A 24,377-nucleotide genomic window follows, 5' to 3' on the forward strand; every position below is an offset into this window, starting at 1 on the left:
TAGTATGCTGTGCTAATCAGGTGGCCCCACTTAAGTTCAGCATCAATATGGGGACCACCCAGGAGTGGGGGACCATCAGGTGGCCTAAGGAAGGGTGAACTGGCCCAGGTCAGAAATGGAGCAGTTCAAAAATCCTGTGCTGATCAATAGTGGGATCATGCCTGTGAATAGCCACTGTACTCCAGTCTGGGCAACACAGGGAAACCCCATCTCTTAAAAAAAAAAAAATTAGGCCCAAGACAGGCAGACAAGGCTGGGGTCTGCAGTAGAGGCCCAGACATACCTAGATCTCAGAGGGTCTCCTTTTCTCCCACTATTGCAGTTGTGAGTACAGAGGTGGTCAGAGCCCAAGAAGAATGGGAAGCTGTGGACACCATCCAGCCAGAGACAGGTAACTGTAGGAATGCTGCTGTCTCCCATAGCCCCTCTGCCAGCAAAGGCAACATTCACACATATGGCAGATGTTTCTGTGAGTCTGGGACTAGGAGACAGAATTCCTAAGAGTGCTCATTTTAACTATATAACATAGATTACAATATCTTTTTCAAATCCGAGTATGATGACATCCTATCTGTGGAGGAAACCAGAGTGAAGGCCATGGAGAAAGGGCTGCCATCCCTGTCCATCTTCCACCCAGCCGTGAGAGAAGACAGGGTTGACCTTGGTTAGGGCAGCTTCTACAGAGTGGCGAGGTTGGGCAAGAGGATGGAGACAGGGCCCCTATGTGAGGCTGCTCAGGTTGTTTACTGCACAAGGAAATCCCTGGGGATGGGAGCTGAAGCAATCTGCTGGAAGGCTCTGAAGGCTGAATAAAAATTATCTCCTGTTTCTAAGAGGTTTGGATGAAGCAATAGAACTAGGACTTATATCTAGCCTGAGCCTCTATTGAGCTCCTGGGGCCAGTGAATAGTATCAGCCATCACCTATATTGCTAACTGATCAGTTAATTCCCTATTGGCTATAACAGAGGTGTGTGGTTGGGGGTTCCTATACAGGGTGTAAGAAGGGAAGAGTGGAAATTAGGAAAGGCCCCTAAACAAACTGGTTGCATGCTCTTATGTGGGTACCCACCCCAGGCAGTGACTTGCCCCCTCACAGATGAGAGAATTTAGGGATCGCCTTGTGGGGCAGATCTGCCCCATACTCACTGCAGAGGTTGGCCTAGCACGACTGAATAGCCTAGTCCAAAAAGAGAGTCATCTTCGCAGATAATGCCAGCCTCTTGAAAGAAGATTGGTTGTAGCTGTAGGTGTCTGATGTTCAACTGAAAGTCAGTGCTTGGCTTGGAGGTGACAAGTAGGAGGACCTCAGTAAATGTTTGCTGACAGACTGACTCCTATAAATCTTGACATGTCTTCCCTTTTGCCACAGGGAGCCAGGCTAACTCAGAGCAGCCTGGGCAGCTAATCTCCTTCAGTGAGGCCCTGCAGTACTTCCAGACTGTGGACCTTTCCTCCTTCAAGGTATGATGGTAGCAGGGTTTGGAGTCTCAGGCAAAGTGCCTTTTCCCTAGGAGCCAAGCTTCTGTCCCACCAGGATAGGGCACTGGGCAAGCAAATCTCCCCTAAGATCTTGGTGCCCAGGATCATGGGTGGCCTAGGACCCATGCTTCATTTGGGGCCTTGGTAGCTTTTGTGGGACTGTGCCCTTACAGCTCCTGTGGCCCTGTCATTCAGGGGCCTGTATAACTGTTTCTCTACTCTTCCCTTTTAGGGATGGGGACATCTAGAATCAAGTACTAGGCAAGGCAAACTGTTGAGGGAGCTGAGTAATTCCTGGCCAGTGGAGGAAAACCTTCCATTCCCTCAAGGAACCAGAAGCTATTTAGGAATTTAAGAAAGATATAAGTTGGAAAAAGAAGAAATATTTGGGGGAATAAATGCTAGGGGTGGGTTAGGTGCTGGGCATAGTGGCTCATACCTGTAATACTTTTGGAGGAGTTTGAGGTGAGGGGGTCACTTGAGCCCAGGAGTTCAAACCTACAGTAAGCTATGATCACACCTGGGCAACAGAGTAGGACCCTGTCTCTGTAAAAAATAAAAAAAACTGGGGAGCTTTCTGGGACATACTGAGTAACAATACATTTAGATAAATGTGATTTCAGGTCTTCTACCTAAATCCTGGTTCAGGGGAGAGAGGCTAAAAAGATAGGAACCAAGTTGTTTTATAGGACCCAGAGAGCCAAAAGCTACCGAAATCAGAATGTTCTAAGGCTTGCAGTAGTGACCCTGGGCCATGAGAAGCCAACATGACCTCACTTGGGAAGTGCTGGTTGTGACCAAAAGATCCCAGCTACCCCTCAGAGTCATCTAACTCCAGTGAGTCCCCACCTCCTGGGAAACCTGTCCTGGCATTTGTCTGACTGCCTGAGGGAGCTGGGCATGTGTAACCCCTGTGGGAGTTAGTGGAATAGCTAGTTCTGGAAAAGCCCAGAGGACTAAATGCAAATAATGGCTGATAATACCTACCCTTGGGGATGTCTCTTTCACCTTGCAAAAAATCTGGGAGCTGGAAGAACCCGGCTCTAGAGACAACAGGTGCCTTGCAACTTCTGCCTCCTTCCCCTGGCCCAAAGACCAGCCAGCTAGCTGGGGGAATTACTTTCTGCAAGCGCTGCCTCTGGTCTGAGCCTGATGGGAAGTTGGTTAAGGGACATGAAGCAGCACTCTGCCCATTGCCTGCAACTTCTTCCCCAGAAAAGAATCCAGCCAACTATTCGAAGGACTGGGCTCGCTGCCCTTCGACACTACCTCTTCGGGCCTCCAAAGCTCCACCAGGGCCTTCGGGAAGAAAGGGACTTGGTCCTGACCATTGCTCAATGTGAGTGCAATGTGAGCCCACAGGGCAGTTGCTGCATCTGCGGTGAGGCAAGACCCTGTGTGCTGACCCTGTTGCTGAGGCTAAGCCAGGAATATTGCATGTACCGTGGTTGGCGGGTGAGAGTGGGAGCTGAGAATTGGAAATCTTGAGCACAGTCCAGATCTCACATTCTCTGAGAAGCACCCAGTTCTCCCATGAGGGGCAATCTGGCAGACAGTGTGGGTGTGTTTTGGGGCAGGTGGCCTGGATAGCCAAGACCCAGTGCATGGCCGAGTCCTCCAGACCATCTATAAGAAGCTGACCGGCTCCAAGTTTGACTGTGCCCTTCATGGAGACCACTGGGAGGACCTGGGCTTTCAGGGTAAGAGGGAGGAGCAGCTCATCTTCTTTTTCATGCCTCTGATTCCAGGACTAGAGTGAGAGGCCAGGTCGTTCTCATCCAGCACTATGAGGGGGAAGATCTCAGCGGAGTATTCTGGGAGGAGGGTGTAGCAAATGCAAAAGCCGTGAGGGGGCGCCTGCTTTCTCTGCTTGAAAAATAGCCAGAGTAGGTCTGGCGTGGTGGCTCATTCCTGTAATCCCAGCACTTTGGGAGGCTGAGGAGGGTGGATCACTTGAGGTCTGGAGTTCGAGACCAGCCTGGCCAACATGGTGAAACCCCATCTCTACTAAAAATACAAAAATTAGGGCCGGGTGCGGTGACTTAGGCCTGTAATCCCAGCACTTTGGGAGGCTGAGGTAAGTGGATCATGAGGTCAAGAGTTTGAGACCAGCCTGGCCAACATAGTGTAACCCATCTCTACTAAAAATAGAAAATTTAGCCAGGCATGGTGGTGTGCACCTGTAATCCCAGCTACTCAGGAGGCTGAGGCAGGAGAATTGCTTGAACCTGGGAGGCGGAGGTTGCAGTGAGCTGAGATTGTACCATGGTACTCCAGCCTGGGCGACAGAGCAAGACTCTGTATCGGAAAAAAATAAAAAATAAAAATTAGCCAGGCATGGTGGCACGTGCCTGTAATCTCAGCTACTCAGGAGGCTGAGGCAGGAAAATCACTTGAACCAGGGAAGCAGAGGTTGCAGTGAATGGAGATCGCACCACTGCACTCCAGCCTAGGTGACAAAGGGAGACTCTGTCTCAGAAAAGAAAAATAGCGAGAGTGTGGCTGAGGTGGAGACGAAAGTGACAGGAGAAAAGATCACTTGGTGGTCTTTTAGGCTGTTGTATACATTTACTCTAAGTGCTATGTAAAACACTGGAGTGATGTGACTTAGAATCTGGCATTTTTGGGTTTTTTCCTCTCTAAAAAATATTTATGAAAATTTTATCATATATTATTTTACTTTCTGAGTGAAACAGAATCATTTCACCAGTTTTTAGGTTGTACTATTTTTTTTCAAAACCATATCAAATTGGCCGGGCATGATTGCTCACGCCTGTAATCCCAGCACTTTGGGAGGCCAAGGCAGGGGGATCACCTGAGGTCAGGAGTTTAAGACCAGCCTGGCCAACATGACAAAACACCATTTCTACTAAAAATACAAAAATTAGCCAGGTGTGGTGGCACGTGCCTGTAGTCCCAGCTACTCAGGAGGCTGAGGCAGGAGAATCGCTTGAACCCAGGAAAAAGAGGTTGCAGTGAGCTGGGATTGTACCACTGTACTCAGCCTGGGTGACAGAGTGAGACTCCATCTCAAAAAAAATAAAAATAAAAATAAACAAAACCATATCAAATTATATTTGTATAGAATAGGGAAATATCTTAATTTTGAAAGGAAACTTTAAGGCAGGGCACAGTGGCTTACTCCTGTAATCCCAGCACATTGAGAGGCTGAGGCAGGCAGATGACTTGAGGTCGAGTTCAAGACCAGCCTGGCCAACATGGTGAAACCCCATCTCTACTGAAAATGCATAAATTAGCCGGGTGTAGTGGCATGCACGTGTAATCCCAGCTACTCAGGAGGCTGAGGCAGGAGAATCACTTGAACCTGGGAGGTGGAGGTTGAACCCAAGATCACACCACTGCACTCCAGCCTGGGTGACAGAACAAGACTCTGTCTCAAAAAAATTTTTTTTAAATTTAAAAAAAAGATAAAAGGAAACGTTATGTACTCCTAATTAACTGGTGGTCTGTTGGTGTGGCAACATGGTTACGTCCCTGTTCCCTCTCTCATCTATCATGTAATCGTCTTAAATATATCCTCTCTATATATAGAGAATTGCACCAGCAATGTTAAGATTTTTGTTTCAATCAACAAACATAATTTTTTTGAGGAGGGGTTCTCGTGAAGAACCAGAAAACCTGCTAGACAAATTATAAAAGAGCTGTGACACTGCAATAAATGTAATTTCTAAATCTCTGGAGAAAAAGGAAAATCTGGGCCAGGCACGGTGGCTCATGCCTGTAATCCCAGCTTGGGCAACAGAGTGAGACTTGGTCTCAAAAAAAAAAGAAAAAGAAAAAGAAAAATGTTGTGTTTACTCTTTCCATTGTTTGTTCTTCCTTCCTAATATTCCAAAGTTCCCTCTTTTATGTTTTTTCTATTTCAAGGACTTCCTTTAGTTATTATCTTAGGATAGGTCTGCTGGCTATAAATTGTCTTTGTTTTCCTTCATCTGAGAATGTCTCAATTTCCTCTTCACTTCTGAATTCTGTGGATATAAAATTCCAGGTTGACACTTCTTTTTATTCAGCACTTGAAAATGTGCTGCTTCCTTCTGGCCTGCATAGTTTCTGATGAGAAATCCACTGTCATTTGAATGATCTCTCCCTTGTAAGTAAGGAGTTCATAGTCTCTTTCTGCTTTCAAAATCTTTTCTGTGCCAGGCATGGTGGCTCACACTTGTAATTCCAGCACTTTGGGAGGCCGAGACAGGAGGATTGCTTGAGACAAGGAGTTCAAGACCAGCCTGGGCAACATTGCAAGACCCTATCTCTAAAAAAAAAAATTTTTTTTTCTTGAGATGGAGTCTCACTCTGTTCCCCAGGCTGGAGTGCAGTGGCACGATCTCAGCTCACTGCAACCTCCACCTCCCGGGTTCAAGCAATTCTCCTGCCTCAGCCTTCTAAGTAGCTGGGACTACAGGCCTGTGCCACCACACCCAGCTTTTTTTTTTGTATTTTTTAGCAGAGATGGGGTTTCACCATGTTGGCCAGGCTGGTCTTGAACTCCTGACCTCAAGTGATCCACCTGCATGAGCCTCCCAAAGTGCTGGGATTACAGGCGTGAGCCGCCATGCCTGGCCAAAAAAAAAAAAATTTTTTTTAGTAACCAGGTGTGGTGACGCATGCCTGTAGTCCCACTACTGGGCAGGCTGAGGCAGAAGGATCGCTTGAGCCCAAGAAGTGGAAGCTGCAGTGAGCTGGGATCACACTACACCCCAGCCTGGGTGACAAAGTGAGACTCTGTCTCAAAAGAAAGATCTTTGCTGGCCAGGCGCAGTGGCTCACACCTGTAATCCCAGCATTTTGGGAGACCGAGGCAGGTGGATCATGAGGTCAGGAGTTCAAGACCAGCCTGGCCAATATGGCGAAACCCCGTCTCTACTAAAAAAATACAAAAATTAGCTGGGCGTGGTGGCACGTGCCTATAGTCCCAGCTACTTGGTAGGTGGAGGCGGAGGTTGCAGCGAACTGAGATCGCATCACTGCACTCCAGCCTGGGCAACAGAGCAAGACTCTGTCTCAAAAAAAAAAAAAAAAAATCTTTGCTTTGTCTTTGGTTTTCAGGAATTTGACTGTGATGTGTCATTGTGTGGATTTCTTTGGGCCTCTCTTGTTTGAGGTTAGCTCAGCATCTTGAGTCTGTAGGTTTGTGTCTTTTGCCAAATTTAGTCAATTTTCAGCCATGATTCCTTTGAATACTTTCTTCAACTCCACACTTTGTCCTCTCTTGTGGGATTCCAATGATACAAATGCTATCTTTGTTCATTTTTAAAAATCTTTGTTATAGCCTCAGATCTCTAAGGCTCTGTTCATTTTGGTTTTTGCTTTTCTGTCCCTCTGTTGTTCATATTATGTAATTCTATTGTTACTGTCCCATATTCAAGTTCACTGATTCTTTCCTCTGCTGTCTCTGTTCTCCTGTTGACCCCATCCAGAGAGTTTTTAGTTCTAGTTATGCTATTTTTCAGTTCTAAAGTTTCTATTTGGTTATTCTTTATATCTGCTGTTTCTTTACTGAAACTTTCTATTCTTTCATTTTTTCGAAGTGTATTTGTCCATAATTGCTTACCAAAGGCATTCTATGGTAGATACTATAGTCATTTTCTATCATTGCTGTAACAAATTACCGCAAACCTAGTGGCTTAAAACAACACAAATTATTATCTTACAGTTTTCTAGTTCCGAAGTCTGACTCAGGTCTCACTGAGAACCTGTGTTCAAGATCAAGGTGTTGGCAGCACAGTGTTCTTTTTGGAGGCTCTGGAGGAGAATCCATTTCCTTGCCTTTTGCAGCTTCTGGAGGCCACCTCCATTCCTCCATCTTCAAAGCCAGAAATAGCATCTCTCTGAGCCCGATTCTTCACAACTCTTTCTCTGGCTCTGGGCTTCTGCCTTTCTTTTACACTTTTAAGGACCTTTCCGATGACATGGGGCCCACCCAGACAGTCCAGGATCATCTCCCTTTCTGCTGATCAGCAACCTTAGTGCTACCTGCAATCTTAATCCCCTTTGCTATGTTACATAACATGGTCATAGCTTCTGGGGACATGGCCATCATGGGGCGGGGGGATTATTTTGCCTACCACGGCTGCTTTAAATTCCTTGTCAAATAATTCCAACAACTGTGTTATCTCAGTGTTGGTGTCTGTTGATCATCTTTTCTCATTCAAATTGAGAATTACCTAGTTATTGGTGTAACAAGTGATTTTTTATTGTATCTTAGACATTTTGGATAGTTTGTATGAGACTCTGGATCTTACTTAAATCTACTTTAGCAGGCCTCCTCTGTTACTGTGCCAGCAGGGGAAGGAGGGACGTCACCTTGTTACTGCCAGGTGGGGGTGGAAGTCCAGGTATCCCATTTGGCTTATACTAATACCAAGTTCGAGACCAGCCTGGCCAACATGGCTGGTGGGGCAGGGGTACCTCGTTACTCTTCCTATGTGACTTCCACATCGCACAGGAGGCAAGGGGGCTCCTTACCCCTGGGAAATATAAAGTCCCAGCTCCCCGCTGGTCCTTCTCTGACGCTACCCTTGTGGAGCTAAGGGTGCCTTGACAGTCAGGCCAGGATGGAAGTCTAGGGTCCCTACTCCGCCTTTTCTGGAGAAGAGTGGGGATAGGGCCACAGTTTTCTCTGTGGTGTTTTGCTGCAGTAGGGTGGGTGTTGGCTAAAGCTTTCTGTCTTGCTACACTGCCTCTTTCTCCACACTTTGGCTAGAGAGAGCAGCTTTCCTTGGGGCTTTTTAGTCTGCTCCCATTGGCATTTCTGGGTTGCTGTCTTCTCCAGCACCACTTGGGATATATTAGGCAAAAAGAAACCCAGGAATTCACCAGAGAGTCATTTCTCAGCTCTCAGGATTCTTAATAAGTCTGTCTTCCCTCCTTTCAGAGTCTTCTGTTTATTTTATATAGTAATGTCCAGGGCTTTTAGCTGTACTTAGTGGGAGGAATAGGCAGAAAGTGCATTATTCATCTAGTTCCAGAACTGTAAATGCAGCCTTTTTTGTAAAGGATCGCTCTGATTGTTTTGTGGAAGAGTAACTGTCAAGGGTCATAGACAGCAGCAAGAAAACTAATGTGGGAGGCTGCCCCAGGGCGCTGGGATCCCCATTTGGTACATAGCCCCTGCTTAGCTCATTAGAATGAGCCCCACAAGTGTGGCAGAAAGTGGACCTGTGCTGTCATGCTCTCCTAGCCTGGGAAGAGGCCAGTGTCAGGGCAGCTTCCCATGGCAAGCTCTTAAAGCATTGCTCGTTGCCACACCCTGTTTCCTCATGGCCTCTGTTACAGGAGCGAATCCAGCCACGGACCTGAGAGGCGCAGGCTTCCTTGCCCTCCTGCATCTGCTGTACCTGGTGATGGACTCAAAGACCTTGCTGATGGCACAGGAGATTTTCCGCCTGTCTCGTCACCACATCCAGGTGAGACTTTGGTGGGAAGCCAGAGGAAAGGAAGGGGCTGTGGAGCTAGGACCTGAGTGGCCCAGAGGGCTCCCAGGACAGCTGAGACAAACCAGGAATGGGCTTCCCCATCAGTCTGACCTGCATTGAAATATGAGCTCTACCGTTTATTAGCTGTGTAGCTCAAGCAAGTTCCTGAACTCCTCAGAGCCTTGATTCCCTCATCTGCAGAATGGAAATCATAGTGTTGTTAGAAATGCTTGTTCTTTGCTGCCGTAAAGAAACAGCACTTGAACGTTAATTTCTTCAGCAAGGCTATTTTTTAACTTTCTACAGAAAGGGTACGCTAGCTAGCAGTTTTGCCACAAGAGTACACTGAATAAAGGAGACAGGGTCATTTATAACTTGACCTGCCTACTTTACTGCTGTGTCCGGTTTCTATTGGCTGGAACGGGACTTCACATTCTGTATTTGTCCTGATTGGCTAGCAACTTAGAACTTTTTAAAAGAGGCAAAGGCAGAGGAGAACAAAGGAAGGGGGAAGTAACTTGTGGAATGCTGAGAAAGGTAAAAACACCTTCAAATAAGGATGAGGAACAGGCTATGACTTAATGCTTGCTTGGACTAGTATAAGCATGCCAGGGCAATATTTAGGCTACATTGTGGGAGCTAAGAACATAAAGTACATTGATTTCTTTATTACGGCTAGTAGATATTTAAGAATGTTAGCAGAGGTCTTTATTAAATTTTGCTTCTAAGAGAAGTTACTATTTAACTTAAGTAGATGGGGAGGAAAGTCTTTGAAGAGGAACCTCTACTCTACTTTTTACAGTGTGAGCCCCAAAAATCTGAGGTCTCAGTTAATTTAGAAAGTTTATTTTGCCAAGGTTGAGAACACAGGCCCACCCGTGACACAGCCTCAGGAGGTCCTGATGATATGTGCCCAAGATAGTAAGAGCACAGCTTGGTTTTATACATTTTAGGGAGACATGAGACATCAATTAACATATGTAAGAATGAACATTCTTTCTGTCCAGGCGGGATGACTAGCAGCAAAAGCAAGAGGACTCCGAAGCAGGGAGGGGGCTTCCAGGTCATAGGTAGATAAGAGATAAATGATTACATTTGAATTTCTGATTAGCCTCTCCAAAGGAGGCAATCAGATATGCATTTGTCTCAGTGAGCAGAGGGGCAACTTTGAATAGAATGGGAGGCAGATTTGCCCTAAGCAGTTCCTGGCTTGACATTTCGCTTTAGCTTAGTGATTTTGGGGGCCCAAGATATTTTCCTTTCACATTTTCCCCCTTTTCTTTTTTGAAATCTTTTGGAGAAAGCATTTTAGAAGAAAATGAATCTCTGGTCTTAGGTTTCATCTGATTTCTTATAGCTAGGATGGTTTATTCCTAGACGGATAGGTTCTAAGTTATTAGGAAAGTTCATTTTTGGAAGGTTGTGAAGTCTCATGTCCTATGAAGAGGAAGTACGGGGAGGAAGGGAGAAAACAACAAACAAAAGAACAATCCTGGAAAATCAATATAGGCCACATTACTCTGAAGTCTGTATATCAGTAGGCAGGTATGAACGTGGCTTATGTATGTAAATAGGTTGCTGTTATTTTCTTCTGAAGTTGCCTGGCTTCAGTTTGCAGGGCTGAAAGAAAGCACTGCTTAGTTTTCAGTAACTCCAAATTAGGAAAATGGAAAAAAAAAGGAGGAAAAGAAATTGAAAACATTGTTTTGTTTTGTTTTTCTGGAGACAGAGTCTCACTCTGTCCTGTCGCCCAGGGTGGAGTGCAGTGGCGCGATCACGCGCACTGCAACCTTTGCCTTCTGGGTTCAAACGATTCTCCTGCCTCAGCCTCCTGAGTAGCTGGGATTACAGGCACATGCCACCATACCCAGCTAATTTTTGTATTTTTAGTAGAGACAGGGTTTCACCATGTTGGTCAGGCTGGTCTCAAACTCCTGACCTCGTGATCCGCCCACCTCAGCCTCCCAGAGTGCTGGGATTACAGATGTGAGCCACCGTGCCTGGCCAAAAACATTATTTTGAAGACTTGTAGCCAAGAAAAATTAGAATTCAGCCCAAACTGTAGAAAATTATTACAATTGAAAAACATTAGGCAATACTAGGATCTCATGACAGGTGTACTATAGTTTTTAAAACATATTTTTTCTTTCTCCAGTTTCCTGTTTTTACTAAAGATAAATCATGGTAGGACCGATTTGCTTTATAATACTTGGCCAGATTATTTGTATAAAATACAGCAAGAATAATTATTTTTCACATAGGCTTTTTTAAAACATTGACTTTGATGGAACTTTGTTATTTAGAAGGAATCTCAGGCAAGACTTTTTTAAAGCCAAGCCTTGCCATGGATTTGTACCATCAAATATCTATGAGTTGGGTGAATTTCCTCTCCTCTTGAGGTTCCAAGATAAACCTGGGGCTCCTGGGCCTGTCGTAACATTCTTTACTTAACACAAGTCAGAAACCCTGTTCAGGGACTGTGTACACAAAATATGAGGCCACTTTCCCAAGGGCTTTATTGGCTCCATAAATCAAGTTTGATTCCTCAAAAGAAAGAACATAGTTCCAGTCAAAGCCTTGGTAAAATAATCAGTTTCTCCAGTTGTGTCCTGTTACCAGTGAAAACAGATTCTTATTGTACTTATGCAAATAACTATATTGCCATAAATTAAGAGTACTCACAAATAGTTTCCAAATCCTGGAGAAATCAGATAGAGAGAAACAAATGTGTTCCAAATTTTGGTCATAGGATTATACTAAATTGTTAAAAGCTGTCAATAGCTCAAAAGAAAAGTTTGAAGACTCTAAACAACAAAACAAAGGATCAGCAATGTTTTAAGCAAAAAGCCAAAAAAATTATTTCAGTCCATGCAGTTAATTCCTGTTCTGCTTTGATATTCATGAGCATTTGAGCTCTCCATGAGTCTGAAAGTTTTTCCTCTATTCTGATGTCACAATCTCCAAAGTTATCAGAAACCTGCATTCAAGAGCCCCTTTATAGATGATTATTATTATTCATTTATTTTTAGACTAGTCTTGCTCTGTTGCACAAGACGAAGTGCAGTGGTGCGATCTTGGCTCATGGCAACCTCCACCTACCAGGTTCAAGCGATTCTACTGCTCAGCCTCCCAAATAGCTAGGATTACAGGCACCTGCCACCACACCCAGTTAATTTTCGTATTATTAGTAGAGACAGGGTTTTGCCATGTTGGCCAGGCTGGTCTTGAACTCCTGACCTCAAGTGATGTGCTCGCCTCAGCCTCCCAAAGTGCTGAGATTACAGGCATGAGCCACCATGCCCGGCCTATTACAGCTGATTATAAAACCACCTTCTAAAGAGGACCAAACAACACAACAGTTGTCTGTGGATGACAAAGTTCTAGGGAAGCCATCCAAAGACACAGTTGATAAGGAAATTTGTTACCTCTGTGGCACACAATAATTTAGCATAACAGTTATAATTATTACTGATAATGTACACTAAGTTATATCAGAATTATAGGAGTTTCCCATAATTTTAGAACACATACCAATAACATATTTATACAAATACAGCCCAAAGAAAATAATACACCATTTCATATTTGACAATGCTTCCTGTATAATTTTTATACCAAATAAGCCAAATTATGTCATTTTTGGACATTATGGAGACTTATATCTTAAAGGATTAATCAGGTCAGAAAAAGACATAATTTATGATTTGATTTTGGAAAGTTTGTCAAATACCAAAGGTTTAAAACTTGATATCACAAAATAGGATCACAGGTCATTGTAAAATAAGTCATTGTTTTAACCAAAGTGATAACTCAAGGATTTCAAAAAGAAGGTGAAAATATCCATTCCTTGAGAGTAGAGACTTGATTTTCAATCAACAAGCCCTAATAAAAATAGCATGAAGCCAATAAAATTTGTTTTTCAAAATTTTATAAACAATCTATAAAATTTTAATCTTGACCATAACATATAACTTCCATAAGCCTTTTATAACGTTTATAACCTTTCTTAAGGAGTTGCTTAATGCTTCAAGAAAATCTTGTTAATTTGACACAGGGGGTCATGTGCTGCTTTTGCATCAGTGTACCTTTGACATTCATGATTAATTTATAAAGAAACCTTACCTATTTTATCTTTCAAAAATCAGCTCTTATAATCTCATACACCCACCTCTTCCACAAGAGTCCCTGGGCCTTGAGGAGTTGAGTAGCTTTAATTTCTGGCCCTGTGTCTTAGGGATGCAGTTTATCCTGATTGGCATCTTCTACCAGGCCTGAAGATGAGCCTTTAATTGCTGTCAATGTTTAAGATTTGGCAGGACATAGGGCCGGGTGCGGTGGCTCACACATGTAATCCCAGCACTTTGGGAGGCTGACGCGGGCAGATCACGAGGTTAGGAGATCGAGACCATACTGCCTAACATGGTGAAACCCTGTCTCTACTGAAACTACAAAAAATTAGCCGGGTGTGGTGGCGGGTGCCTGTAGTCCCAGCTACTTGGGTGGCTGAGGCAGGAGAATGGCATGAACCCAGGGGGCGGAGCTTGTAGTGGGCCAAGATCATGCCATTGCACTCCAGCCTGGGCGACAGAGCAAGACTCCATCTCAAAAAGAAAAGAAAAAAAAAAAGGATTTGGCCGGGCGTGGTGGCTCACGCCTGTAATCCCAGCACTTTGGGAGGCCGAGGTGGGCGGATCACAAGGTCAGGAGATCGAGACCATGGTGAAACCCCGTCTCTACTAAAAATAGAAAAAATTAGCCGGGCGCAGGGGCGGGCGCCTGTAGTCCCAGCTACTTGGGAGGCTGAGGCAGGAGAATGGCGTGAACCCGGGAGGCGGAGCTTGCAGTGAGCCGAGATCGCGCCACTGCACTCCAGCCTGGGCGACAGAGCGAGACTCTGTCTCAAAAAAAAAAAAAAAAAGGATTTGGCAGGACATGGTGTTCTTTTTTTTTTTTTTTTTTTTTTTTTTGAGATGGAGTTTCACTCTGTCACCCGGGCTGGAGTGCAGTGGCCGGATCTCAGCTCACTGCAAGCTCCGCCTCCCGGGTTCACGCCATTCTCCTGCCTCAGCCTCCCGAGTAGCTGGGACTACAGGTGCCCGCCACCTCGCCCGGCTAGCTTTTTGTATTTTTTAGTAGAGACGGGGTTTCACCGTGTTAGCCAGGATGGTCTCGATCTCCTGACCTTGTGATCCGCCCGTCTCAGCCTGGTGTTCTTTTTTAGACCCAGGAGTTAAAGCCCTGTAACTCAATGTCGCAAGGCCTTTTTTTTTTTTTTTTTTTTAAAACAGAGTGTCATTTTTGTCACCCAGGCTGGAGTGTAGTATGTGATCTTGGCTCACTGCAACCTCCACCTCCCCGGTTCAAATGATTCTGCTGCCTCAGCATCCCGAGTAGCTGGGACTACAGGTGCGCACCACTGTGTCCATCTAATTTTTGTATTTTTAGTAGAGATTGTTATACCCAGACCGTTTGTTCCCCAAAGAAGACCACCAGAGTCCAGAGTCAAAGCCAAGCGGCAAGGATCTTTTACTGCAAGTTCGAACTTGGTCCCTCCATTCTGCAGCATACAAGAGGGCCTCGAACAATGCGAGTGCTTGCTTTTTATAGCCCGATGTAAATAGGATACATAAAGTTACAGAGGAACAAGGGAATTCTTTTGGTTACAGCATTACAATTGGTTTACATTTTAAGTTATACATTAAGTAGTTTTTCTATTGGTTCCCACGCTTTCAGTAAAACCACAAACGGCTGTGTCCTTATCGGGGATTTTCCAGGTGGTGTTTGTACTGGGCTCAGGAAGTTGAGAGATATATGGTGGGATGTGTTTGTACTGGGCTCAGGAAGTTGAGAGATATATGGTGGGATGTGTTTGTACTGGGCTCAGGAAGTTGAGAGATATATGATGGGATGAGTTTGTACTGGGTCTGTTTGTGTTGAGCCCGGGGCTGAGGAATGTGCCTGATTTCTTTCAAGATGTGGTTTCACTATGTTGATCAGGCTGGTCTTGAACTCCTGACCTCAGGTGACCTACCCGCCTTGGCCTCCCAAAGTGCTGGGATTACAGGTGTGGGCCACCATATCCGGCCAGCACTTTAAAAGCACTTACAGAAAGATACATGGGTGTAATAACCTTAATTTAAAAACAAGATAATTCAGTTACTTATCTAGGGATGGGTCTCAGGCTGTAGACTGCTGTCTACCATCCTAGAAGCAGGAAAAAAACAAAAACAAAAACAAAAAACCAGCTCATGTTCCCTGTTAGAAGTGAGCTCAGACTCCAGAAAGGAGTTACCTGCCTTCCATTGTCATCGAAATAGGAAATCTTGCCTTCCTTGTTAAAAGCAAGTAAAATTCCAAATAAAAAGAGGAGTTGTACAACAAAATAAACTTTAGATCTTTGTTTGTTTTGAGATGGAGTTTCACTCTGTCACCCAGGCTGGAGTGCAGTGGCGCAATCTTGGTTCACTGCAACCTCCACCTCCCGGGTTCAAGCAAGTCTCCTGCCTCAGTCTCCTGAGTAGCTGGGGTTAAACAGGTGCCCGCCACCACACCCGGCTGATTCTTTGTATTTTTAGTAAAGACAGAGTTTCACCATATTATATTAGTCAGGCTGGTCTTGAACTCCTGACCTCAGGTGATCCACCTGCTTTGGCCTCCCAAAGTGTTGGGATTATAGGTGTGAGCCACCGTGCCCAGCCAAAGATCTTCACCAAATTTGGGGAAACCAGGGATTCTCTGAGGGGGTGCTCTCTGACCCTCCTCAGCAAATTGTCCTATTGGTTTGAGCCATAAAATTAGCTCATTCTGGTACCAAGCACTGATAGGAGATTTGTCAAAGGTCAGGGGCATCTCCACTCAGAATCCATCCATAGTTACCAAAATGTGAACCTTGAATATCTGAGACAGGTCTCAGTTAATTTAGAAAGTTTATTTTTCCAAGGTTGAGAATGCACCGCTATGACACAGCCTCAGGAGGTGCTGATGACATGTGCCTAAGGTCATCAGAGCACAGCTTGGTTTTACAGTTTTAGGAAGATGTGAGACATCAATTAACACTGTAAAATGAGCATTGGTTCCTCCGGAAAGGTGGGAGGACTGGAAGCAAAAGTGGGATGAACCGGAAGCAGGGAGGGGGTTTCCAGGTCATAGGTAGATAAGAGACAAATGTTGTGTTCTTTTGAGCATCTGATTAGCCTTTCCAAAGGAGGCAGTCGGATATGTATTTATCTCAGTGAGCAGAGAGGTGACTTTGAATAGAATGGGAGGCAGGTTTACCCTAAGCAGTTTCCAGCTTGACATTTCCCTTTAGCTTAGTGATTGGGGGAACCCAATATATTTTCTTTTCACAATAGAAACTTCAACTGGCTCACTGGGAAAATTAGAGACAATGTACAAAAGTAGTAAGCACAGCTGTGATGTTGCTGTTTCAACTCTTCGCCCTCCCTGAGGAAATCCCTTGCACAGGGGTAGCATCTCTTGGCCCTGAAAGAGAAGAGTTAGCCTTCACGTGTCCAAGAGGAGGAGATGGACCTCCATGAATCATGTGAGCCACATACTTACCAACAGGCCAGAGGTGCTTCGGTAGCTCCTCTGTCTCTGTCTGGACCTGCCCTCTGGGTTGAAATTATTTTGAAATTATCTGGGTTGAAATATAAAACCCCTTGGGTTTTATAGTTTTCTCAAGTAGCAAAAGGTGGCAATCCCTCCATCTTATTTTTATTTTTATTTTTTGAGACAGATTCTCACCCTGTCACCCAGGCTGGAATGCAGGGGCACAATCACAGCTCACTGCAACCTCGACCTCTCAGGCTCAAGCAGTCCTCCCACCTCAGCCGCCCAAGTAGCTGGGACTACAGGTGTGTGGTACCATGCCCAGCTAATTTTATTTTTTAATAGTCTCTCCATTTTAGAAAACAAATTTGACCTGTTTCCTGCCATCTGTCTATCCCATATTCATGGGACCTAAGATTCATTCATTCACTGAATGAAGATTTTTTCAACATCCCTTGGTGCTAGTTATTCTTCTTGGTGCTTGGGATACATTAGTAAATAAAACAAAGATTCTTCCAGCAGAGATGACCGTAAGCTCAGTATAGCAATACATTATAGAGTGCTCTAGAAGGTAATAAGTACTAAGGAAAAAATAAATCGGATAGAGCTGACAGAATGTGGAGAGGTGGTTATAGTATTTTTATAGAGTGGTCAGGGTAGCTGTCATGAGAGGGTGAGACTTAAACCAAACCTTGGAGGTGGGAATGTTAACCAAGCTGATATCTGGGAGAAGAAAACACCAGGCAGAGGGATTAGCTAGAACTAAGGACTCAAGAAAGGAATGTGTCTAGCATAGGTAATGAGTAGTAGGGAAGCCACCTGGAGTGGAAAGAACACAGGAAGGGCAGTAGGAGAGGCGGTCATAGAGGTGATGGGCCAGAGGGTGCAGGGCCTAGCAGGCTATGAAAAGGACTCTAGACTCTAGGTTTTATGCTGGGTAAAATGAGGAGCCACTGCAGGGCTTTGAGCAGCAGAGTGACACAATCCAACTTACTTTTTTTTTTTCAATGGATCCTACCAACTGCTAAGTTAAGAAGAATTTCCAGTAAGGGCTTTTGTAGTGTTAGAGATGATACTGGTTTGGACCAGCATTATTTTCAGAGGTGTTGGTGCAAAGTGGTCAGCTTCTGGATGTAGAAAGTCGAGTATATGGGCTTAAGAGAGTAGAGCCAGCAGGTTTTTCTAATGGACTGGATGTGAGTTTAAGGAAAAAAAAGGGCTGAGTGTGGTGGCCCACGCCTGTAATCCCAGCATTTGGGGCAGAGGCAGGAGGATCACTTGAACCCAGGAGTTTCAGGCCAACCTGGGCAACAGCGGGACAGAGGGAGACCCTGTATCAAAAAAAACACAAACAGGCCAGGCGCAGTGGCTCACGCCTGTAATCCCAGCACTTTGGGAGGCCAAGGCGGGTGGATCACAAGGTCAAGAGATCAAGACCATCCTGGCCAATATGGTGAAACCCTGTCTCAACTAAAAATACAAAAATTAGCCTGGCGTGGTGGCATGTGCCTGTAATCTCAGTTGCTCAGGAGGCTGAGGCAGGAGAATCGCTTGAACTCAGGAGGCAGAGATTGCAGTGAGCCGGTATTATGCCACTGCACTCCAACCTGGCAACAGAGCAAGACTCCGTCTCAAAAAAAAACCAAAAAACCACAAAGAAACACTTTAGCTTCCTCTCTTATAACATGTGAAAATAATTTCAACCTCAGAGAGGTGTCCCAAGTTGTAGATAAACAATGTAAAGTGCCAGGCACATTAGGCACTATCTTGTGTTTTTTAAATCAGTTGAATACATATCTGCTTACACACACACACACATTCACACACACACACACACACACACTCACAAGCATCAGTAAGGTGGATCCGTTCTTGAATCTGAAACTTTTTCTATGCAAAACAAATACTCATACAGTTCCTAAATCAGTTGAATACATATCTGCTTACACACACACACACATTCACACACACACACTCACAAGCATCAGTAAGGTGGATCCGTTCTTGAATCTGAAACTTTTTTATGCAAAACAAAAACTCATACAGTTCCTGCCACCCAAGCAGTTTTTCATTTCTAACTTGTACTGAATAGCTCTATCTTTTTAGAAGAAACACCCATTAAATCTCAAGGCTTCCCATATGCCGTCTATTCTGGGACACATTGAAGGGGACCAGAGTGGGCCTTCGTGAGTATCTGGTCTGGAGATATACTGGGACCTCACAAACTGAGGAAGTAGGCATATTCTCTGGTCTTCATGATTCAGGAAGGGAATATCTGGGTCAAGTTTGAGGACTGTGGTTATTAGCTTATGAAATGGTGTGGTCTCTTGCAGGGACATTGCTTTGTTATATCAGATGCCCAGAGATTGAGGAGTATCTTAGCTATCACTGGTCCAGCCCTCTCATTTTAGAGGTAAGAAAACAGAGACCAGACAGGGGAAATGGCTTCCCCAGAATCCTCCAGCTGAGATCAGTCTCGAAGTCTCAGAGATCAGTCATCTCTGACCTCAGTTCTCCTTCTTGTGGCTTATGAAGGCTCTCTTGTAAGACCTGCCTGCAGAAATATGGAAACCATGGTAGAAACCATGGTATATTGCCGGCTCAGAATCCCCCATTTGTTTTCAAAGAAGGGCTTGAATGAGGTGAGGGAGCAAGTCACTCAGATGTCAGGGAAGAGCGTCCAGGCAGAGGGAACAGCAAGATGAGAGAGGATATCCTGCGTACTTCAGTCTTCACACACCTAGACTGGCCACTCTCACCTGTCTGTTTCTTATCCCTTTGCCTGCTGGCCTTTGAGGAATTCATCAGAGACTTTTATTTACTCCACGTCAGACAATAAGAAACAATAGCAGGCCGGGTGCAGTGGCTCACGCCTGTTATCCCAGCACTTTGGGAGGCTGAGGCAGGTGGATCACGAGGTCAGGAGTTCAAGACCAACCTGACCAACATGGTGAAACCCCGTCTCTACTAAAAATACCAAAGTTAGCTGGGCGTGGAGGTGCATGCCTGTAATCCCAGCTACTTGGGAGGCTGGGGCAGGAGAATCGCTTGAACCCCGGAGGCAGAGGTTGCAGTGAGCAGAGATCACGCCACAGCACTGTGACCTGGGCGACAGGGCGAGACTCCGTCTCAAAAAAAAAAAAAAAGAAAAAGAAGCAATAGCAGTAAAGTCAACAATAATGTATCATATACTTAAAAATTTGTTAAGAGGGCTGGGCCCAGTGGCTCACGCCTGTAATCCCAGCACCTCGGGAGGCCAAGGTGGACAGATCATCTGAGGTCAGGAGTTAGAGACCAGCCTGGCCAACATGGTGAAACCCCATCTCTACTAAGAATACAAAAATTAGGCAGGTGTGGTGGCACATGCCCAAAATCCCAGCTACTCCAGGCTGAGGCAGGAGAATCATTTGAACCCAGGAGGCAGAGGTTGCAGTGAGCCAAGATCACTCCACTGCACTCCAGCCTAGGCAACAGAGCCAGACTCTGTCTTGAAAAAAAAATTTTGTTAAGAGGTTAGAGCTGGCTGAGTGCGGTGGCTCACGCCTGTAATCCCAGCACTTTGGGAGGCCGAGGCGGGTGGATCACCTGAGGTCAGGAATTCAAGACCAGCCTGACCAACATGGTGAAACCCTGTCTCTACTAAAAATATAAAAATTAGCTGGGCATGGTGGCAGGCACCTGTAATCCCAGTTACTCGGGAGGCTGAGGCAGAAGAATAGCTTGAACCCAGGAGGCAGAGGTTGCAGTGAGCTGAGATCATGCCACTGCGCTCCAGCCAGGGCAGCAGAGCAAGACTCTGTCTCATAAATAAATAAATAAATAAATAAATAAATAAATAAATAAATAAAATTTAACTTGACCAGCAACACTCATGAATCTTGAAAACAGAGTTTTCCAGGAGAGAATCTATAAGATCAGAATACCAGCTGGGGGATATAGCCCTGCCAGCAGCCAGTCTCGTGCTTTCCTAAGGAGAGAGTTGAAGTTTTAGGTAGCCATGGGACAACCTGTTAAAGGAGAATTGTCCAAAATTGCAAACGCTAGGGGGACTCCCAGACTCCCAGACTCCCATCCATCCCAGTGGTATGGAAGTGCTTCAGCCACGCTGTCCTAAGAGTAGCGCTACAGCACAGTTGCACTGAGAGAGGCACCATGCATCGGGTTCCTTGCTGGCAGGCCAGGAAGCACTTTATAATGATGCTTACTGGCTGGGCACGGTGGCTCACGCCTATAATCCTAGTACTTTGGGAGGCTAAGGTAGGCGGATCACTTGAGGTCAGGAGTTTGAGACCAGCCTGGGCAACATGGCGAAACCCTGTCTCTAATAAAAATACAAAAGTTTGGCTGGGTTGCTGGCGCATGCCTGTAATCCCAGCTACTCCGGAGGCTGAGGCATGAGAATCCCTTGAACCTGGGAAGCAGAAGTTGCAGTGAGCCGAGTTCACACCACTGCACTCCAGCCTAGGCGACAGAGTGGGACTCCGTCTCAAAAAACACACACACACACACAAAAATAATGCTTACTTACAGACAACAATTTGTATAGTTTTCCAAGCAGTTTCCATCACTCCATTCCATCAACACGCCCATCCTGTGAGAGAGGTAGGGCAGAGATGAGCCTCATCAATCTCCCCTTGCAGCAGAGGAATGTGCGGGTAAGAGAGTCCAAATGTTTCTGAACAAAGCCATAGCTCGTGAGTGGTGAAGCTGGGCCTAGCCCTGTCTCCTGGCCTGGCGGTGGCGGTGGGCTCTGTACAGCATTGATTCCCAGCCAGCAGCACACCCTGAAGGGTCACATAGCAGTGGGAGTGCAGATGCTTAGACTTTCCCCATCAGAACCACTCAATTGGAATCTTCAGGGTTGGGGCCAGGTCAGCAGTAGCCACAAAAGATGCTCTGGTCTTCCTGCTTCAGCAGACAAAGGTTTCTAAGCCCAAATGTGAGGCATGAGGATAAATGAAATTGTAAATGGAAGGACAAAAATGTCCAGGTCTGAGTTCCTCTGTTGTGTTTTAGTCAGTTTCCTAATCACAGCCTCAGTGCAGTATTTTAGCTCTAAACAATGCTTCTTAGGTCTGAGGGAACTTCTGAAGGAAAGGAGACATGTAGATCTGAAATCCAAATTTTTACTGTTTTTTGATAAGTAGGCTTTTTTTTTTTTTTGAGTTGGAGTCTCACTCTGTTACCAGGCTGGAGTGCAGTGGCATGATCTCAGCTCACTGCAACCTCCGCCTCCTGAGTTCAAGTGATTCTTCTGCCTCAGCCTCCCAAGTAGCTGGGATTACAAGTGCCCACCACTACACCTAGCTAACTTTTGTGTTTTTAGGAGAGATGGGGTTTCACCATGTTGGCCAGGTTAGTCTTGAACTCCTGACCTCAAGTGATGCGCCCACCTCAGCCTCCCAGATTGCTGGGATTACAGGCGTGAGCCACCACGCCTGGCCAATAAGTGGGCTTTTTAAGAATGTTCCCAGGCTGGGTGTGGTGGCTCACGCCTGTAATCCCAGCACTTTGGGAGGCCAAGGCAGGCAGATCACCTGAGGTCAGGAGTTTGAGACCAGCCTAATCAACAGATCAACATGGAGAAAACTCGTCTCTACTAAAAATACAAAATTAGCCAAGCATGGTGGCACATGCCTGTAATTCCAGCTACTCGGGAGGCTGAGGCAGGAGAATTGCTTGAATCTGGGAGGCAGAGGTTGTGGTGAACCGAGATCGCGCCATTGCACTCCAGCCTGAGTAACAAGAGCGAAACTCTGTCTTAAAAAAGAAAAAAAAAAAAAAAAGTTCCTGAGAATGGATGAACATTAAGTCCAGGTCCTCTGTTAATAATGTTGTTACTATACTGTTCTTCTCATATTTATTTTTAGATTGAAAAAAATCAAGGGAAGGGATGATATTATGCAAGTATATATGATCATTAAATAGGCAGTATGTGAAGGTACAGAGGTGTACATGAAGGTCAGCACCAATGCTGTTCTCAGCTACCCATGTTGAGGCAAGGATAATAATGATGAACATTTGTTAATACCTACTTGGGCCAGGTGCAGTGCCTAGTATTTTGCACATGTGATCTTAAGTAATGCTCACAGCAACTCTGTGAGGTGAGTAGTGGGATAATATGTTAACTGTTGACAAAATCGATCTCATAAGGCCAGGTGTGGTGGCTGATGCCTGTAGTCCCAGCACTTTGGGAGGCCGAGGCAGGCGGATCACTTGAGGTCAGGAGTTTGAGACCAGCTTGGCCAACATGGTGAAACCCTGTCTCTACTGAAAATACAAAAATTAGCCAGGTGTGGTGGCACGTGCCTATAGTCCCAGCTATTTGGGAGGCTGAGGTAGGAGAATCCCTTGAGCCCAGGAGACAGAGGTTGCAGTGAACCGAGATCACACCACTGCACTGCACTCCAGCCTGGGCAACAGAGCAAGACTCCATCTCAAAAAAAAAAAAAAAAAGAAAAAATCTGTCTCATGGAGTTGTTGTAATGATTAGTGACTTGACTCTACCCAGTGTGGCACTAAAGCTGGATTTCCAAGACCACCCACAGGTTCAATGATTCCTAAGAGACTCAAGGGACTCTACTTATAGTTATACTTAACAGTTCTGATTTAGTACAATGGAAGCAAAATCAGCAAAGGGAAGAAGTGCATGGGACAAAGTCTGTAGGAAACCAGATGCCAATGTCCAAGAGGCCTCTCCCAGTGGAATCACACAGAACGCACTTCATTCTTCCACTGCCAAATTGTGCAACACGTGTAAAATGTCACCAATCAGGGAAGCTCATTAGAGGTACCCTGTACTCAAGGTTTTCACCATGACATGCTGGTCATGTAGGCATCCTCTGCCTAGCACATACCAAAATTCTAGAATCATAGAGGGAAAGCTGGTGTTCTGCATAAAGTATCTTTTTTGTGTTTGCTTTTTTGAAAAAAAAATTTGTTTTTGTAGAGACAGGATCTCACCATGTTGCCCAGGCTGGTCTTGAACTCCTAGACTCAAGTGATCCTTCCGCCTGTAATCCCAAAGTGCTGGATTGTGAGCCCTGGGCCCAGCCAGCAAAAACTATCTTGTTTGCCTGAGCAGTTGAGGAACAATGTTAGGAAATGATGGGAACCATCTCAAAATCCAAGTTCTCAGCTGTCAGCCATGGCCTGATCTAAGAATTTTCTAAGGCTCAGGCTCTAAGGAGTCTCAGGCCTGCTGTGTTAACTTTTTTCTGCACAGCACTCAAAGTTTATTTCCTTTTTGATTTTGAGAGATGGGAAGGCTGAGTTTCACAGAGGTTGGGTGGCCTCCTCAAGGACACACAGCTACCAGGTAGCCAGGCCAAGATCTGGAATTCGGGTGTCATGGAAGACCCTGAGAAAAATCTCTGTGGAGCCAGAAGACCTTCTGCAGTTCAACACTGTCCAGAACTTTCCGCAGTGACAGAAATGGTCTAGATACTGGAAATGCACCATCCAGTACAGCAGCCACTAAGCACACATGACTACTGAGCACTAGAAATGTGGCTAGTACCACTAAGGAGCCGAGTTGGTATTTGTTTTTAATGTTTAATTCATTTAAATAGAATACATGCAGCTGGTCGCCACCATACTGGGCAGTACAGTTCTATACTATAATGAAATGGATTTTTCTTCAATTGGGAAGCAGGTGGGATAAATAGATCTTGGTTCTTGTTCTATACTAAGGAATGCACTGGTCTATGTGTTCCTCTCACTGGGCGCCCTTATGTATGTGCAACAAGGGAAAATAACATGTCATGTCTGCAAGTTCCCTGAAAAAAAAAAAAAGGCCCTTTCCATTCAGCGATTATGCGAGCTTGGTTTCATTGTTATTAAAGAAAGGAGCTTGCCTGACTAAACATAGAGCTTTAAAGCTGCCCCCATAGGGGATTCTGAGGCCCGT

At 45.2% G+C, this 24,377-nt stretch overlaps 1 protein-coding gene and 1 non-coding gene across 15 annotated transcripts in view; one reads left to right on the forward strand and one right to left on the reverse strand.

Annotated features, from left to right (window-relative positions):
• The window catches only part of LOC105465375 (ELMO domain containing 3), a 40,945-nt gene that overhangs the window by 13,942 nt on the left and 2,626 nt on the right, over nt 1–24,377 (forward strand). For all 14 annotated transcript variants that reach the window (XM_071076989.1, XM_071076984.1, XM_011713787.3 and 11 more), the window contains 5 exons: nt 323–391; nt 1,372–1,463; nt 2,697–2,820; nt 3,059–3,181; nt 8,778–8,908. In XM_071076989.1, the coding sequence (XP_070933090.1) occupies nt 323–391; nt 1,372–1,463; nt 2,697–2,820; nt 3,059–3,181; nt 8,778–8,908 (539 nt within the window). The remainder of the gene's footprint in view (nt 1–322; nt 392–1,371; nt 1,464–2,696; nt 2,821–3,058; nt 3,182–8,777; nt 8,909–24,377) is intronic.
• On the reverse strand, nt 5,094–5,154 carry LOC112423726 (U7 small nuclear RNA). The gene has a single exon (XR_003014287.1). It is a non-coding gene; the product is annotated as a U7 small nuclear RNA (small nuclear RNA).

This window comes from Macaca nemestrina, chromosome 13 (assembly GCF_043159975.1).
Source record: "Macaca nemestrina isolate mMacNem1 chromosome 13, mMacNem.hap1, whole genome shotgun sequence".
Taxonomy (NCBI): domain Eukaryota; kingdom Metazoa; phylum Chordata; class Mammalia; order Primates; family Cercopithecidae; genus Macaca; species Macaca nemestrina.